At 46.4% G+C, this 18666-nt stretch overlaps 1 protein-coding gene across 1 annotated transcript in view; it reads right to left on the bottom strand.

The window, feature by feature from the left end:
* The window catches only part of SKAP1 (src kinase associated phosphoprotein 1), a 227651-nt gene extending 227343 nt beyond the window's left edge, over window positions 1-308 (bottom strand). Inside the window, exon 1 of the mRNA XM_074979091.1 lies at window positions 173-308. Coding sequence (XP_074835192.1) covers window positions 173-308 — 136 coding nt within the window. The remainder of the gene's footprint in view (window positions 1-172) is intronic.
* Window positions 309-18666: the final 18358 nt, after the last annotated feature.

The following is an 18666-nucleotide window of genomic DNA, read 5'->3' as shown; positions in this document are numbered from 1 at the left end:
AGGGATAAAAAATGGATGGACCATATTTACACAACTAACATGAGTATGAGACAAAATGAAAAGCTCATGCCACTTTCATAAAAATATAAACACAAGTTGCATCCCTCTATCATTTTTAAAGGCAGATTAACTCCATGAGTATGAGATTAGCTGTAATATGGTACGTACTTACTGGAATGTCTGTATGGATCAGCTGCAGAATAAATTATAATAAAACTAGACTTACTCTTACAAGCTACAATGAGCCCCCTTTCAGAGCTGTCTGCTATGTTTATAGCAACAGGAAATGAAAAAGAAAGCTCAACCATAAACTTTCAAAGTGGATCAGGAAGAGCAATATGTAAGCAGCTCTAGAGTAAATCACATGCTGGTGTTCATTTTACTGCTTAGCTGTAAAGTAATATTCTTGATGTTTATGGATTCCTTTCTGTGATCCACTCTGAAAGTTTACAGGACTCTCCTTTTCATTTCCTGCTGCTTAAAAAAATGGTTGCAATTTCATCATGTGCTTCAGTGGAGTTTGCAAAGGAGATCACAGTTAATCCAAGGGGAGATGCACTGGGTCATAAAATTATGTCACAGCTAGTAAAGTCCAGGTAGTAAATAACATTACAATGGCAGTTCTAAATTCTAGGAGCTAATCAGCCCTCAACAAGGAGGGGAATGAAAGGTTTTAAAATACCATATGTCTCTCTCGCTCTCTCTGCTACCCTGTAACTAGATATGAGGGGGCACATAACAGCACTTGTATCTGTGCGCTTATATCCAGCTATGATTCCTCCCCAGACATTACTCAGTGACTGAGAGGCATGGCTTCTCCAAGAAGTGGAAGTATTGGCAATGTGATAGGCAATATTGACCTCCCATGGTCCAGCAAATTCTCTCATCTGGCACCAGTCAGGTCCTGAAGGTACCAACCTAGAGAGGTTCAACCTGTAATACAGGGACTACAGAAACAAAGGGGTCTACCAAGCAGCATGGATGGACTGAACTTCAGCACAAACACTTCAAGATCTGCAGAACTTGGGGCATCCACAGTTAAGCTAGGACAGATTCACCTCCCTGAAAAAGGAGGATTATAAAGGAAACTGAGGCTGCAGGTTAAAACATAGAGCTACATGGCCCTTGTGCTAATTTTGTTGCACAGAAAGGATCATTTAGTTGTGAGCCAAGACAGGAGGGCTTGGCTAAGAGTCTGATTCACAGGCCCTGAACCTCAGAGGGGAGGTTACCCCTGAGGTATTCACCTTGCCCTGCTGCATACTACACCCTCTCACCTGCTTCCATACTTCTGAAGCACAACCATCTTGGCAGAGCCAGAATAATCATCCTTTGAATTGGCAGCTGTAACATAGAGTTTCAAGCTTTATCCCTGAACTCCCTGGCGTATGAGAGTCCATGGATGCTACCTCCAGGCTATCCCCCTGTAAGTCTCCTCCAGGGAGGATGAAGTGTTAAAGAGTATTTGTAAAAGGAACAACAGCACCAAGGCTGCCTGTCCTGAAATTAGATCCCACCAGCTTTGTTGTACTTTGCAGGTGCAGTGACATGAGTCTGTCACACCAGCTGCTCCATTCTGCTTGGGGCTCCACTTTCCTTGGAAAGAGGCACAGGACTGCCCGGCTTACAAGAACAGGGCTAGCTAACGGGGCACTTGGAGAAGGCACCATCATCCTGCCCCTTCACCTGTATGTCAGGCAAGCAAACAGGACTTTAGATTTGATTGTGGGTTAATCATCCTGCCAAGAAAAGGGGGATTTAAAAAAAAATACACTGCTGCCACATTGGTTTGAAAGCAAAGACAAAAGTCAAAAACTCACACAGGGAGGAACATGTAAATATCCAGATACAAAGGGTTTGTGGAAAGAGAATGCAAGGTAGTAAGTAGCTTTGAGCCCATAGCCACTGAAAGCCTATTGACTATCACAACACCATCACTATTGCTAACAAACCATGCATTACCTATTTTTGTGTATAGCACCTAGGCATGCCCAAGTTATGCAGGAGCCTAGAGGACCAAACTTTAATAGCAGAAAATGGACATTCTTGTCTGAGACTCATACATTCTTGGTGTCTTAACTTCGGAGCTTTGTTTTCAATGAACTCTCCTGATGCCGCACTTTGCAAAACGCAGAAACAGCCCAAGCTCTTAAGTAGTTGGAATCCTCCTTACGTACAGGACCACTGCACAGATTGTTAAGATGCAGCAAGTTTGATACAGAGATATGTGACATGCAATTAATCTCCATTCCTAGCCTGCTCTACTTGTCAGCAAACAAAGGCTCTGCTTTCGAAGGAGATCTGAAGACTTCAATTAAAAACAGTCAGCTAACAAGAAAATAATCGCCGTTAAAGGGAGGTGGCAGGTGCAGAAATGAGTTGTTTACAAAAGCGTCAGCTCCAAACAGTAAAGTGCTACACATCAAAAATGCACAGGGGTGAACCTCACTGTAGCCCCATGATTAAAAATAAAGAACAGGAAATGCACACCTACAGCTGAGGGAAGACACAAAGCATTTGATAGCGAGCTTTGATGGGCCAGTACATCAGATGCTCTTTTCCTCAAATGTGACAGACCTCAGTGATGAAAGCTTTGCATGTCCCAGAAGGAGAGAAAGTCAGTAGTCCTAGAGATTGCTGGAATACAGAGGTACAGCAAGTATGGCACAGAAGGGGTCCAGCACTGGAATTATTAGAGTGAGATGTGCCAGGGGAGACCTATTAGCCATGCTCTGGATTAAAAGGACAGTATCAAATCCTCTCTCTGTTTGGGTAGGTATGGACCTGTGAGACCATGACAGGAGAGAGAACAAGCCAAAAGGGACTGCTAAACCACATAAGTTGGCAGGGGAACTCAGGAGCAGGTGGAAGACTGGAATCAACTGCCTTTAAAAAAAATCCTCTAAGGTCAAGTTAAGTGCTGGGGTGAGATAAATTTGGAATAAGGTGCAATACACATAGCTAAGCACAAAAGCAACATGTATTATAGTAACTACAAGATATGACCAATGATATTTGTTAGTGTCTGTGAGGAGCTAACCAAGTCACTTTTGTAGCGTGCTTCGAGATTGGCAGATTGAGGAGTTATAAGACTGACCTGTTCTATCTACTTATTGGTTTTTAACCAACAGAAAGGTAGGAGTCCCTTGACATTTGTGAAGAAATAAGAGGAACCAGGTTTAGAAACAGCCATGCACATCATGCTGCTGCAGTTATTCACCTAACAAGGTCAAGGCTGGCAGGTGCATCCCCCAACAGTTTCATCGGTAGGAGGTTCGTCACTATGTACATAACAAGTGGCAGAAATTAAAGTTGGTGCAATTTTCAGAGTCTCCTGGAAGGACTGGAAGCTGGCTGTTTCTATTAGAATTGCAACTTAACTGGGAATTTTTCCCAACAAGGCAGCCTTGATGGTTGCACTTGTATGTTGCAAAGCACAAAACGGGCATGACTCTGCTGCACCAAGACGCTAGCACATTATGACATGCTGTAGTCACATCCAAACTTGTCTGCATATTATTTTGGGGCAGTGTCACCCCACATCAGTACAGCCATGCTTCACCAATGCCACTAACACCACAAACATCTATTTCCTAGATGATGATGATTCCCCCATGCTTATCAGTAAATCAAAAAATCACTTAACAGGGTGGTCAGGGTCCCTATCCTTATTTTACAAGGGGGTAAGTGAGGCACAGAACAGTGAAGTGACTTGCCCAAGGTCACTCAGTAGGTCAGTGGCAGAACTAGGAATGGATGCCAAACCTCCTGAGACTTGCATCAGTATACTGTCCCTTAGGCCACATTCTCCCCCTCCCTCGTGACCTAGAATCATTCCAAGGCACGCTAAAATAATCTCAGAAGCACCAGGTCAGGCCATGCACACCCAATACCTTCTGCTAGAACAGGGGAGGGGACTTTGCAATCTGGGGGCCTAGAACCTTTCCCCATCTCAGAAGGAGCAGGCCCATTTCAGGCTGTGAGCTACAAAAGCATTTTCTCCCGAAGCCACTTCACAAGCAACTTTAACAAATTCTCCCCATTTAGCAGAGATGGGGCAGGAGGAACTGGGTTTTACCTTCAAGGAGCCTCTGAATATCCTCAGGCATGATGGGGCCTGGCCTCTGCATTGCGAAGAAAGAGGGGAAGAGTCCCCACTGAAACCTCCAGCTGCTGCTGTCCCTGAAGGAGAGAGGCTGACTGATCCAGAGAGAGGAAGCGGGAGGGTGTGGCCTGTACTGTAGAGGGAGAGGGACTATCAGGTGCTTCCTGTTTCACCTACCCCAGAATTGCAGCCTGCAAACACCTGCAGAATTCTATAATCCTAGATGTGCAATTGCATATTAAATGCCAGCACAATCACTTGCATCACAGTCAGACAGAGCCATGTATTAAGTATGTTTAGTTCAGCAGGCAGCCTCCTGCACAGAGCAAACACCAGGCCCCACTGCCAGTTAGCCTCCTGTGTCTGCCCCGGCATACAGGAGCCCTGCGTAGTGTGTTACAGTGCAAACCAGACTATCCTTTCTGCAACTTGCATCGGCAAAGAGCTGAACCCTGCTGCACTCAAGTGCAGCATCCTCTGTTCCTGCATCTTGCGGAGGTGGGAAATTGAATTCTGCCTCTTTGCGATGCACTTTACTATTCCTATGGCTTGTCCAGAGAAAGAACTAATTTGCAGAGTTCAACATTTCCAGTCTCACTGACTGCCATAAATACAAATAATTCCATTTCTGCATTTGCACACTTCCAGAACAAAGGTGGGTATTGAGTTACATTTGCCTGCAGTCCTACAACTCTTCTAAAACATGAACTGGCCTAGCTGATGGAGGGACCCATCCCACATCCACAGAATTATTCCTAATTTTCGTTTCTGTGACTTGAATGACACTACACACACAAGTTAGTTTAACCACATGGACCAGACCCCCTGTGTGCAATGCATTCATACCTTTCAGTATGGAAAGCACCAGAGAAATATAATATGATCAGTGTTGAGCTGTCTAGAGCAGCTCAGGAATTAGGGTGCCAACCTCAAGGCAGCCTGCTACCAACCAAGTACCAGTTGCAGGCTTGCTGATGAGAGAGAAGCAAAAGGAATGGCTGCCCTGGGTCCAGGATGCCCAGCCATTGCAGCCACTAATGCAGCACTGACAGCAGCTGGAGACCTGGGCCCTTCTGTGACCTCTGCAAGCCTGGGAGGAGGGAAGAAAGAGGGTTCACATGCTGTTCCTGCCCCCAGCACAATCTCACAGCTCCCATTGGCTGGTTTCTGGCCAACTGGAGCTGTTTCAAGGACAGACAGCACACAAAGTACCCTTCCCCTTCTCCCTGGGGCTCACAGCATTAAGAGCAGCACATGGGCCCAGATGGCTGCTCTGAGCAGGCTGTAGAAGCCAGGGAGCCTGGCTGAGGAACCTGCTGGGCTGCTGGCTGGGAGCCTCCCCAGGTAAGCACCTCCTGGCCAGAGCCTACCTGTGGCACCCCAGCTCCTCCCTCCAACCTCTTGTCACCCTCCTGAATCCCAACCCCTTTTCAGATCCTGCACCCCAATCCCCAGCACTTCCTCCTACACACCTGCCACAGCTCACAATGCCCTCCCAGACCTTGCACTCACTCCTGCACCCCATCTCCAGCTCAGAATCTTTCTCTGCACCCACATTCCCTCCCCATGCACCCTGTCCTCTGTCCCAGGTCTAAACCCCTTCTTTCATCCAAACTCCATCCCAGATCCCACATCTTTTAAAATACCTACCTCATAGGGTTCAAAGGGACCTTGACAGATCATCAGGTCCAGTCCCCTGAACTCATAGTAGGACCTAGCACCATCCCTGACAGAGTTTTTTAATCTATTATTTGCCCCAGATCCCTAAATGGCCCCCTCAAGGATTAAACTCCCAACCCTGGGTTTAGCAAGCCCATGCTCAAACCACTGAGCTATCCCTTCCCCTCTATGATGTCAGCTAAGAGGGTGGTCCTTGACCACTTTCCAAATTCTTGGTGTGCACCCCCTACCACCAAAAATTTTGCCCACCCCTGCCTTCAGCCAAACTCCTGTGTAGGGTACCTACTTTGTAATCACAGAAAACTGAACATCCTTTACCCTGCCTCTGCCCCACCCCCTGCCTCAGGGTCCCACCCCTTCTGAGCCCTGCCCCCTACTCACTCTATCTCCCACCTCTTTGTTGCTCAGCCAATCCTTGCATCAGGCTGGAGTAGGGATTGGGGTGCAAGACAGCATGAGGGCTCTGGGCAGGGAGTGTGGTCTCTGGGGAGCAAAAGGGAGCGCTCAGCTGGGGCAGTGGGTTGGGGTGCAAGTGCTGTGGCCCAGGGGAATAACGAGAGTCACAACCGAGGGGCTCAGGGCGGAGAGCGGGGAAATGGGTTGGAAGACCAATGGCATTGCTCCTAGGGGTTGGCCCAAGGTGGTTTGGGTGACAATGCCTGTCCACTGGCATCACTCCCCAGAGATGGCTTGGAACTGTTGGAGGCATGCTTGCTTGCTCGCTCACCCACTGTGGTCATTCGTGAGTATAAGTGTCCCTGCTACCAGACTCCTGCCTTTCTGTTTGATGAGAAACAATCGCATTCCATACATATCCTGTTGTCCTGGCACTACCAAACCCTGACCTTGCTTTAAGTTATGAGAGGAAGCTGCATGCCAAATTTGGGGGTCCTAGCTCTTACTGTTTAGGAGGAGATCTTGAACAAATGGACTTCCAGACAGACTGATGTCCAAATCTCTCAAATATATAGTTGCTAACACAGAGGCAGAAAGAATGATTCAAACATCTGCATCCTACAACCATTTTATAAGTACTAATTACTAAACACATTCTGATAGCACTAATTGCTATTGTAACAAGACTGCCATTCCTGGACTGGTTTCCAACTAGTCATCCAACAGTATGGTAGGTGACTGAGTGGCCTTGGCAGGAACAGGCATGAGGCCAGCATCCCAGTTAGTATTTATTATTATGGAACACCAATAATATGTTTCTTCATGATCTGGCCATTGTCACTCAGCTACATTTTTATTGCTGGCCCATGATTTTGTAACATTCTTTCCCTGGCACAGTCAAGATCCTGAAAGATGGCAGCAAGGCAAAGCATTTGACCCATGGTAATGAGTATTAAGAGGAAACAAAAAAAAAAAAAGCAGTCCTGTAGCACTTTAAAGACTAACAATGATTTATTAGGTGAGGAGCGTTCATGGGAAGAAGTGGCTCTGTCCCATGAAAGCTCATCGCCTAATAAATTATTTTGTTAGTCTTTAAAGTGCTACAGGACTACTGTTTTGTTTTGTGAAATACAGACTAACACGGCTACCTTTCTGTGAGCATGAAGTTGGTACAGCTTCACTACACACAGCTGGGCAGGCTCCTACAAGGCAAATTTAGTCAAATTATCATAGAGTTAGAAAGGCAGAATTTTGGGTGAGAAAAGATGAGGGGGTTATTAGGCCCCATTCTTGCAAAGACTTAAATACATGCTTAATTTTCTACTGTGGGATGCCCCACTTTTACATCAATAGGAATTACTCACAGTGGTTGTGTATGTGATTGGCACATTGTGGCTGTATGCACATATTACATGAGAGAAACAAGCTAGTGCACGGATGGGCAATAATTTTTGATGGGGGCCAGTCCAAGATTTTGGTAAATGGTCAAAGGCTGCATTTTCTATGGAGCAGGTATGAGGCCTGGGATGGGGTGTAGATGGGAGCTCAGGTTACTGGACTGGAGTGCAGGAGTGAGTGGGGTCTGAGAGGGAGTTTGACTGAAGGCTGGGTTGTGAATGATCTGGGGCAGGGTATTGGAGTGCCAGGTCCAGAAGGAGATATAGGTGCAAGAGAGTATTCTGGCCTGGGTGAAGGGTGGAGGAAGTGATGCAGGATCTTGGAGAGAGTTAGGGTTCAGGAGGGGGTGGGGTTCCAGAAGCAGGCTGCAGCCAGGACGAACTTACCTAAGCAACTCCTGTCCAGAAGCACTCTCATCCAGGCTTTCCAGCCTGCCAACAGCCCCAGTCCCCTGGCTCCTCCATGTGGCGCTCTCTGCTGGGGGAAGGGCTTCACGTGCTACTCTCCCCGCCACCCCCAGCAAACTCCCTCAGCTTCTATTGGCCAGAAGCCAGCCAATAGGAGCTGAGAGGTTTTGCTGGGGGCAGGGACAGCCCTTGAAACTGGCCAAAGGAAGCTGAACGATGTTTAATAGGGGTCAGAGCAGCACCCAAATCTCTCCCCACACTGCAGCAGTAGGGGCTAGACATGGTCTGTATTAAAGGGCTTGGTGGGCCAGATTCAGCCTGTGGGATGGATCTTGCCCACTCAATATAGTGGTTAGGGTGCTGGCTTCAGCATGGCATAGATTCACCATGTGATTTGGAGCAAGTGATTCCAGCTCTCCCTCTACACTTCAGTTCTCCATCTGGAAAGTAGCACCATCCTGCCTCAACAGGGGGCTGTGAGGATAAATATATCCAAAACTTAGAGATGCTCAGATCCTACAATAATGAAGGCCTGCTGTTAAGGAACTACTGCACAGGGATGGTTACAAACCCATATTGTGAGAAATGACTGTGAAGAATTGTGACATGCCACTTTCTGAGATCGGTTATGCAAAATAAGAAGGAACGGATATGCTGTGTATAAGGGAGGTAAAAAAATCAGATAAGGAAACAACGTGAGATTAATTGCAAGGGTTTTGTTTTTGGTGGCGCGTTGTCCGTGTACACACATGTTGGTGCATTTTAGTATTTTATCTGCATCTTAGATAGTGGCCTCAAAGGAGAGAAACTAAAACAGCTTGTGTTTGGTTTCTTTTAACTGAACTATAAATAATGTTTGAAGCAAGGTCCAATCCTATAAATACCTACAAAGAAATAACACCTGCCAAAAAGGGATGACTTCATAGAAGATAAAAAGGAGAAAGGCTTAACAAATTAGTCACCCTATTGTACCTAGCCTCTAACAGGGCAATGCTGCTATGAAGTTGGTACAGCTTCACTACACACAGCTGGGCAGGCTCCTCAGGGTTTCTACATGTTATGCCTTTAAACGTAGTCTGTCCATGTGCTGCAGTGACAGCTGCCATTTTGCATGTCAGTGACAGTTTGAGGAGCACCCTGAACTCTCTCACTCCAGTAGTCCTTGTATTTGTTCTTTGTGTGTAGGAAAATTAAATCCACTAGGACTGCAGATCTGTCACTAAGCTGTACCTGATATCCATGTGATCCCTCTGTCTCAAAAGCACTGGTCCTGGCCACTTGAGCTAAAGGAGAATTTGCAAGCTATACAAGGCCTTTGGCATACATTTAAGTGGCTCTCACTACATTTAGAAGAGGGCAGTAATGTATGTATGTATCTATATAAAGTCACAACCATTTATTACAATACAGTAATAACTGAGCAGCTATTTCCTATGGGTAAACCAGGAAGAGAACTAGGTTTCCTGGCCAGGTGAAATGCATTCAGATGTACCAATCAAACTGATAAATCCAACCGATGCAAATCCCAAAGGACAGTTTTCATCCTACAGCACTGCAAAGCCAGTTTCTTGAGCATCATTTGCATTTCTATAGCAACCTCTCACTACATGATCTCAAACCACTCTAGTGGCAATGAATTAGTTTGCAGTACAATGCCTAATGGAGGCTCATAACTTTCCTGTGTGCTGGGTATTATTAAACCCATTTCACTGTTGGGAAAACAGAGGCACAGAGAGGTCACTGACTTGGTTTTCAATGGTGTTGTTCATCATCTCTGAAAATTGAGCTATATGTGATTTACCCGAAGTCAGGTGCTAAATCGGGAACAGAAAACCTTCCAGAATGCTGCACTAATATCCATCAAGTTTCTACAGCTGAGAGCAGAGGCCAGGTGTCCTGACTGAGATAAACAGCAAATACTATCTTCCTTCTTGCTACTTCCATCTTCTAACGTATGACCCAGATGCGGTTTTCAGAAAGGGATGGCTGGTGGCGATGACTGGCAAATGCCACTGTGTCTCTGTCAAGCAGCATCAAGGTTTCTGGGCTGTCGATTCAAAATACCTCCCTTCACAATCATGGTCCTGCTCTAATCATCTTCAGGCCCAGGTTCCAACGACAACCTCACGCCTAATGATATTCTGTTAACTGGACAAATCCCTTTGAAGGCTTGTCTTGCATTGAATCCAATTTCACAGGAAGCCAGATCTGATTGGGGGTAGCTATGGAAACCAAGCAGGGCAGTCTTTAAGGAGCAGAGACGCGCAAGGGAGGACATCAGAGTCTGAGTCCTTTACAGCTCGGTTGGAAATATCAAAGGATCCAGAGAGGTTGGCAGGAGATGTGTCCCTGCGCAGGGGCTGTTCTGTGTGGCTGGGCACCAGACGGCTGTCAGGGGAGGTAAGCAGCCAGCTGTCCTGTCACAGGAGCTGACGAAGGGACTCACTACACAAAGCCAGAGCTGTGCAGGTCTTTTTCCTAATGCGCCAGCATCCAGCCTTCCTCTCCCGGCCTCCTGCCCTTCTAAAAGGTTAACAGCAAAAGAGGAACAAGGTTAAACCACAAAGCAGGGGCTGCTAAAGATCCTTTCAAATGGCTGTGCAGAAATTAATCTGAAATTTCTTGCCATTGGATAAGATAGGGATGTACAAGTGCACACAGACAGAGGACACCAATTCCATAGAGTTGTACCATTGTATAAAATTTACTAAACTCAAGCAGCTTATACATTCTTCCTGTCTGGTACTGTAGCACTTGATGCTCCTTTCCAGGCCCTTTTGTTCATCTAGTTCAACATCACAGCTCTTTCTAAACTGTACTAGATCAGTGGTCTACCCATTCCAGCATCACAGCCCCTGGCATTCCAGAGCTGACTACTGGCCCATGTCGGGATGCCTCTAACCACATTTTGCAACCAGTGCTTCAGTGGAAGGGGAAAAACAAAATAAAATGCTGTAATGCCTCGGCCCATGTGAGCAATAAGAACATAAGAATGGCCATACTGGGTCAGACCAAAGGTCCATCGAGCCCAGCATCCCATCTGCCGACGGTGGCCAATGCCAGGTGCCCCAGAGAAGGAGAACAGAAGACAATGATCAAGTGATTTATCTCCTGCCATCCATCTCCTGCCCTTGTTATGAAGGCTGGGGCACCATACTTTATCCCTGGCTAATAGCCATTTATGGACCTAACCTGCAAAAATTTATCAAGCTCTTTTTTTAAACCCTAATAGAGTCCTGGCCTTCACAGCCTCCTTGGGCAAGGAGTTCCACAGGTTGACTGTGCGCTGTGTGAAGAAAAATTTCCTTTTATTAGTTTTGAACCTACTACCCATCAATTTCATTTGGTGTCCCCTAGTTCTTGTATTATGGGAAAAGGTAAATAATTTTTCTATATTCACTTTCTCCACACCATTCATGATTTTATATACCTCTATCATATCGCCCCTCAATCGCCTTTTTTCCAAACTGAAAAGTCCCAGTCTCTCTAGCCTCTCCCCATATGGGACCCTTTCCAAGCCCCTAATCATCTTAGTCGCCCTTTTCTGAACCTTTTCTAATGCCAATATATCTTTTTTGAGGTGAGGAGACCACATCTGCACGCAGTACTCGAGATGTGGGCGTACCATAGTTTTATATAGGGGAAGTATGATCTCTTTTGTCTTATTATCGATCCCTTTTTTAATAATTCCTAACATCCTATTTGCCTTACTAACTGCCGCTGCACACTGCATGGATGTCTTCAGAGAACTATCCACTATAACTCCAAGATCCCTTTCCTGATCTGTCGTAGCTAAATTTGACCCCATCATGTAGTACGTGTAATTTGGGTTATTTTTTCCAACATGCATTACCTTACACTTACCCACATTAAATTTCATTTGCCATTTTGCTGCCCAATCACTCAGTTTGCTGAGATCTTTTTGTAGTTCTTCACAATCCCTTTTGCTTTTGACTGTCCTGAACAACTTGGTGTCATCTGCAAACTTTGCCACCTCACTGCTTACACCATTTTCTAGATCATTGATGAACAAGTTGAACAGGATCGGTCCCAGGACTGACCCTTGGGGAACACCACTAGTTACCCTCCTCTATTGTGGAGGATGTTAAACAATGTTACTTGGGTTACTGATCAGATGTAACAGGAAGTTGTATCACCCTAAAGATTATATGATCATGTCATTGTTATAGTCGAGCATATTCACTGGGAGGGACCACACTGCTTTAACAGGGTTTTCAGCACATCTAAACGTATGGCTGTTTGAGAAAAGGATCATTTCAACCACTTGTAGAGCCTCCTTTAGTTAACTGAGGGAAGTCAATGGTGGTGGGCAAAGTCAAACTAAGGGTATGCTTATACTTACTGGGAGATCCACGTGGTTAGGATCGTTCTTATAGGCTCTGATCATTTCAGATCAAACAAAACACACTGTGTGATCCAAAATCATTTTTCAAACTTTTCAATTCACTGAAATTTTGAAAAAAAAATTCTGTTCAACAATTTATTTTCAGATTCTTTAGGGATTGCCAATGTCCACAGGCACAGACTCTGTGGGTACACAGAGGCCCAAGTGCCCATGGAAAAAATAAGGGCTACTCAACATCCACCAAAGACAGTAGCTCCAGCCCTGGAGGGGAGGAAGCCATGCCAGGAGAGAGACAGTGGGAGTGAGAAGAGGTGGAGGAAAGGTGGGTTTTTTGGGGAGAGGCAGAGCAGGGGTGGAGAACCCACTGGGGGAAAAAAAGTGCCTGTGACCAGCAGCCCCAAAATCCATTATTCTCAAAGCTTTCTACCCATAACTAGAACTCATGCCCTGTCCTGGAATGCTGGAGCCTAGATGCACTAGCTTTCCAAGCATGCCATAAAGCCTATGTTGGAGTCCTCTCTGCACAGGGACATGAAAAGGTGTGAGCTGAAATATGTACATTTATGGGTAGTCCTTTGTCTCTTTAGTGTAATTTTTCCTTTCTGGAAGAGGCAACCGGCACCTACAGCTGTGTTTTTAAGATTTGTATAAATAGTCTCCAGCCCATCTCCTTGGTGACATTACAGTAGTGCACAGAGGCTCTGTCTGGAACTGAGGCCCTGCTCTGTGGCATAGCCTGTAGGCACACACAAAGCCATTACCATAAAGAGCTCATACTGTAGATGGGCAAGACTAATGAGGATATACGAGGGTGACAATCTGCCTAAAGCCTCCCAGCAGCAGCATCAGGCCTAAAACCCTGTTTCCTTGCATCCCAGGGGAAGGCATGCAAGCTACTGGCCCAACTTCCCCCCTTTAGTTACAGCATATGTAGCCTGAAAGCTTGACTCCACATTCTGGCTGTGCCCCACAAAATGGTGCTTGGTCCTGCCAAGAGGGCAGGGAACTGGACTCGATGATCTCTTGAGGTCCCTTACAGTTCTAGTGTTCTATGAAAAAGGAATGGTGTGTGATTTAGGGCAGAATTTGGCCATGTCTGTCTACAGCTGAAAGAAAAGATGCACCAAGTGGCCTCAGTCCAGTTCCCTTCCCTACCACAAACTTCTTGGGCAACTCAGTCTCCATGGCCCTGATCCTCACAGGCATTTAAGCTCTGAACTGCCTTTGAACCTAATGTACGTTAAGCACCTAAACACCTGTAAGGACTTGGGCCTCAGTTTCCCTTCTGTCAGATGGGGATAAGAACTCTCTATTTCCCAGGGGCATGTGGTGGGAATAAATGCACTAAGGACTGGAAGGTGCTCAGATAACTGTGGGAATGTATGTATTGCTAGATACATAGGAAGCTCACACAGCTAGACACTGATAGGTGCTAGAAGTAGGGTGCTGCAGGGAGCCTGCCACACCCCCTGGCCGAAAGTGGTTTCCATCATATGCAGGGTCGATAGTTTGATTCAATGACTGTCAGCACCTCCACGATACCAGCTGGAGGTACTGGAACAATGGGTATGAACAGGGATGCTCACACTGATGGGGACTTGGGGAAGAGTAACATTCCTGGAAGCTAACAAGGAGGGCAGGGCTATGAAGGGGCAAAGCAGTCAGCACTGCCAGGGCTTTGAGGGGAAGCAGTGCTGGCTGGAGTGGAAAGCTTACAAAGAAGAAAAGGCCAGGCAGGTAGAAATGAGACATGCAACTAGCCCAGATTAGAGAACCAGCCTGTTGTTCTCTGGGCTGACTGATGGGCTTTGGTATAATGCAGAGGGGTTATTGATCTCTGGTTGTTCGGTCACAATGAGAGATGCAGCTGCCCTCTGCCCTGTTGATGTGCTGTCGCCCCTCAGCCTCTTTTCACCAATCCCCAGCAAGCAGCTTTAATGAGTCTTGTATTGACAAAGCTGAGACCTAATGAGGAAGTGTGCCTCACACTTCATTAAGGCTGCAGCAAGGCCCACTTTCCGCAAAGAGAGAGGACTGGCAGCTGCCACCTGGGGTGAAATGCCAGGAAGCATGGGGCACTCAAATCAGGAGCCTTAGGACATAGGTGCAGGAACTAGGGGGTGCAGAGGGGTGCAGCAGCAGCCTTGTCTTGGTTTCCATTATCTACTGAGTTTCCAGTTTGGTTCAACAGCTCTCAGCACCTCTACTATACAAATTGTTCTAGCACCATTAGACCTGCTGACAGTGGGGTGGGCACGAGGGGACAGTTGTCCCAGGACACAGAGTTTCCAAGAGGCCCAGAAGCTCTGGCCACCACTGCAGCTATTTTGGCAGCAGTAGCAGCTGAAGCTCTGGGCCCCTTTGAAAAGCTGAGGCAGTGCTGCTCCACACAGTTGTGAGGGGCTGGGAGGCCTCAGTGCTGCAATCTGGGCAGCGTCAAGGGCTGACTATCATAGTCCCCACCCCTTCCACCTTTGGCTCCACCCCTTTCGGAGGCATGGAGCCACGCCCCCCCCAACTTGCCCTGGGGCCCACAGTTGCGGTCAGCCCCACTAAGCACCACTGCCTTGGGATCTGGCCCTCTCCTCCCATCCAGTCAGAGAAGCATACCCAGGGGAACACTCAGGTAGCTGCTGCTCAGACATCTGAGGAAGGTCTGGATCCTTGGTTTCAGAGGAAGAACAAGGATGTAGGACAAGACTCTGATCTGGGGAGTAGTGGGGTTTGGGAGGGAGAACCTGACCCAGGTCAATGGACAGCTGAGGTGTGACACTTAACATAGGAGTTCCTTAAATATCCCAGCAGAGACTGGAGGGGCAAATGTTAGTGGACAGTAGTAGGCCCATCTAACACAAGTTTAACCTTAAAATAATACACAGTTCACTAAATGTAAAGACATGTGCACACACAGATAAAAGGAGTTGTGTGCCTGGCCCACATCTCCTTGGTAACGAAGCACCACAATTCTCTTCCCTTCCCTGACAGGGGCTCTGTTCTCCATTCCCAATGCTCCACACTAAAGAACTCCCTTTCCAATACAATCACAGCCAGCCATGCTGAGGTAGAGGGAAGGATGTAAGATATCACCACCTGATACCCTGCTTTAGAGGGGGGTGTTGGGAGGCCGTTTGGTAGAATGATCTACATAAACTAGAGAGATGTGTTGGATAAATATAGACCTTACTCAACTTCCTGACTTATTCAGGAGGACCCAGTTCAGCATTGCTGTACATCCTGTTCACTTACTTAGGAGCGTCAAGTGTACCGTGCTAGCTAATCAGAAGGGTAGCATGTTACATCTCCTTTGGCGCAAGATGACCACATAAGTTAAGGAGCCATGGAGAGTAAGGTCCTTCAGTTCTACACATGAGCGCTCAGATCTGGATTTGGATGTTCAGGAATTGTTTGAAGTTAAATCAGGGTTCTGATTCAGGCTTGGAGCAGGTGATGATAAAATCTCATGTGCCATCCTTGTGAAATTTTAGTCCAAAATGGGACAAGTGAGATTCTGGGCTTTATTTTTACAGACAGGGTTGTTTGTGAGATTTGGGTTATTTCTGAACCAGCACTGGAAAAATAAGTCTATCAAGATCGGGGAACAAATTTGGCTCTGGAGCTTTGAATCCAATCCTGGCAACAACAACAACAACAAAAATGGGCCAAAATTAGAACCTCACATCACCATGAATTACCCTATGTCAACACACAGTCCATCCATATTAATATCCATAAGCCTCTATTTATCATGCAACTCTACTTCCTTTCTTCAGCCATTTTTGGACACGTTTATGATGTATTGTTTGATTTTTATTAACAAGAGTGAAAGTTTCATACTAATTTGAATTCATGCCTTGCCTGGTAACCCTACTCAACTGATCAAATCTTCATATAATGAAATGATGGTTCTATTACACTGGTATCCAAACTATGTTATGTGGCCAAACCTGTATTTCAGGCATAGTGGAAACACTGAGATCCCAAGCAGACATTTAGAGAGACATGGGTCCATGAAACGTTCTCTTGAAGAGGTCAGTAGAATAGGAAAACCATTATAATCTCTTTGCCAAGTGATGAAAAAGGAGGATTTGGGTCCATAAAGCAAGGCTGGGTGGAACTCAGTGTTTTGGGGTATACATGAGGCATCTGGAAGTGGTGAGAAAAAAACATGGAAAATTTCAACTTTTTAACAGAAATTTTAACTGTTGGCCAAAACACGTGAAATTCAATTCATCCGAAATATTTAGATTTGGAAATGCTACCACTGTTTCATTCGTCATTTTCTATTAAATGGGTTCATTGTTCAGACTACATCTCCCAACATACACCTGAGTCTCCCCTGTTAGAGAAGGGAGGTGGTGAATAATAGGCATCCTTGACTATGGTGCATCATGGGGAATGTAGTCTGGCCGTGAAGCCTACTGGCACAGGTTTATGGAAACATGAGGCAACAAAGCTTCCATTGGGCATTACAACAGCTTTTCCAAATTAAATTATTTTGGGTTTTCGCTGAAATAGTTCCAGTTTTTAGCATTAAATTTTTATACCAAAACTAGTAAATTTCTCATGGAAATCAGATACTTTGAAAAACTTCATTCAGTTGAAAAAACCCTTTTTCCTCCCTCTAAAAATCCCTTTAAAAATGTCAGCCAGTCCTAAAGGCAAGTGAGTCAAAGCATGCTTCAGTCAGTACTCCCCACAAAAGGAAAATCTACCAACCAAGCTTGCTTGATATTTACTGTGACAGTCAAACAATTTTATAGGAGGCATATTACATTGTATACAAGCTCTATAGGCGCACTTGGATATTGGGTGGATTCTGCTGTTAAACACAAAAGTGAGTGAAGTTAATTGGCACTCATCCACTAGACGTATAGAAGACACCCGAATTCCAAGAGCTTGTCTTTCTTCCCTGTCATTTTGTACAAGCATCCCTCCCTTTCCATGCTTGCCAAGCAATCAGGGAACATTTGTAAAGTGCTTGGAAATCCTCCAGTGAAAGATGGTGTGGTAGGAAAATGCACAGTATTGTTAGAACGGGTGCCTTATGAAATAAAAGGATAAACTTTCCTACAGCTGCAAAAGCACATTGTTTGAAAAATGATTATGCATTTATGCAATTATAACACCAACCGGTCAGGCAAATCAAACAGCTCTAAGGACCAGGTTGAGTGCAATACTGTTCTTAGGGCCACATTTTAGGGATAGTTCTAAAATAATACCTAACTTTTCATCAGTAAAGCTCTAATCAGGCCACAGAAGGAAGGGTTCCTTCTCCTCCAGGTCAGTGGGTGGCCACTCTGCCTCACTACCCACTTAGCTCTGCAGCACATGGGGGATGGGGGGATCAGCTGGGTGACTTAGTAGGGGGAGTGCACTCCTATGGCCAGGGCCCATTCTACCAACATAGTCAGTGCATCCCAGCCCTGGGCCAGGGTGGGGCAGCAACCAGTTTCTGAGTTTCAGGCCACTATTCAGGCTGAGCACACAGTAGGTAAGCCCAGGCCCTAACTCAGGGCAGGCAGCAACAGTTCAGGGCCTTTGTCAGGCCCTATGCAGAGGGGGATGGTCCAACTACCCCCCTCATGGGCACCCCTCCTCCCCTGGCCTCCCAGCCGCTCAGCGAGAAGTGAGGCTCTGCAGGCCAGGAGACAGAGGCAGATTGCCACATACCCTGTGTCTACACATGCCCCTTCCTTTCAAAAGGGGCATGTTAATGAGCAGGTTTGAAAGATGCTAATGAGGTGCTGCAATGAATATGCAGCACCTCATTAGCATAATGGTGGCCACAGAGATTTGAAAGTGCGACTTTTTGAATCGCGCACCACCTGTAGAGATGGGACCTTGTGAAAGGAGCCCCCCAGTTTTCGAAAGCCCTCAGCCATCCACCACCCAGCCCCTACCCCAGGTAATCCTCCCCCTCCTCCACAGGGGAAGATGATCTTTGTGATAAGGTGGGATGGGGAGGGTCCTTGGGCCAAGCAGAAGACTGTACCAGGCAGAGGATGTTGAGACCTTGCAGTGGGGGGGAAGGGGAAGGCACATTTTCAGTCTGAATAGGGGTGGGGTGTTTGGGCACTGCAGGGGACTGGGGACTCTTCAGGCCTAGCAGGGATGGGGGACCAAATACAGGGTGGCTGGAGAAGGAGTGGGGCCAGCTGGAGAGCAGTCCATATTTACAAAAACACCCTCCCCTGGAATTCCTGTATACCAGCTTGTATGTTCAGGCTGAGCCTGTAACAGGCTGTTAATGAGTCCAGGCCCTAACTCAGAGTGGTGCAACAGTCAGGTCCCCTTGCTCTGGCAGAGAGCTGACA

Source organism: Carettochelys insculpta, chromosome 28 (assembly GCF_033958435.1).
Source record: "Carettochelys insculpta isolate YL-2023 chromosome 28, ASM3395843v1, whole genome shotgun sequence".
NCBI classification, from domain to species: Eukaryota; Metazoa; Chordata; order Testudines; family Carettochelyidae; genus Carettochelys; species Carettochelys insculpta.
Note: the sequence above shows the minus strand (reverse complement) of the source record. Positions and strands in the feature narration are given on the sequence as shown.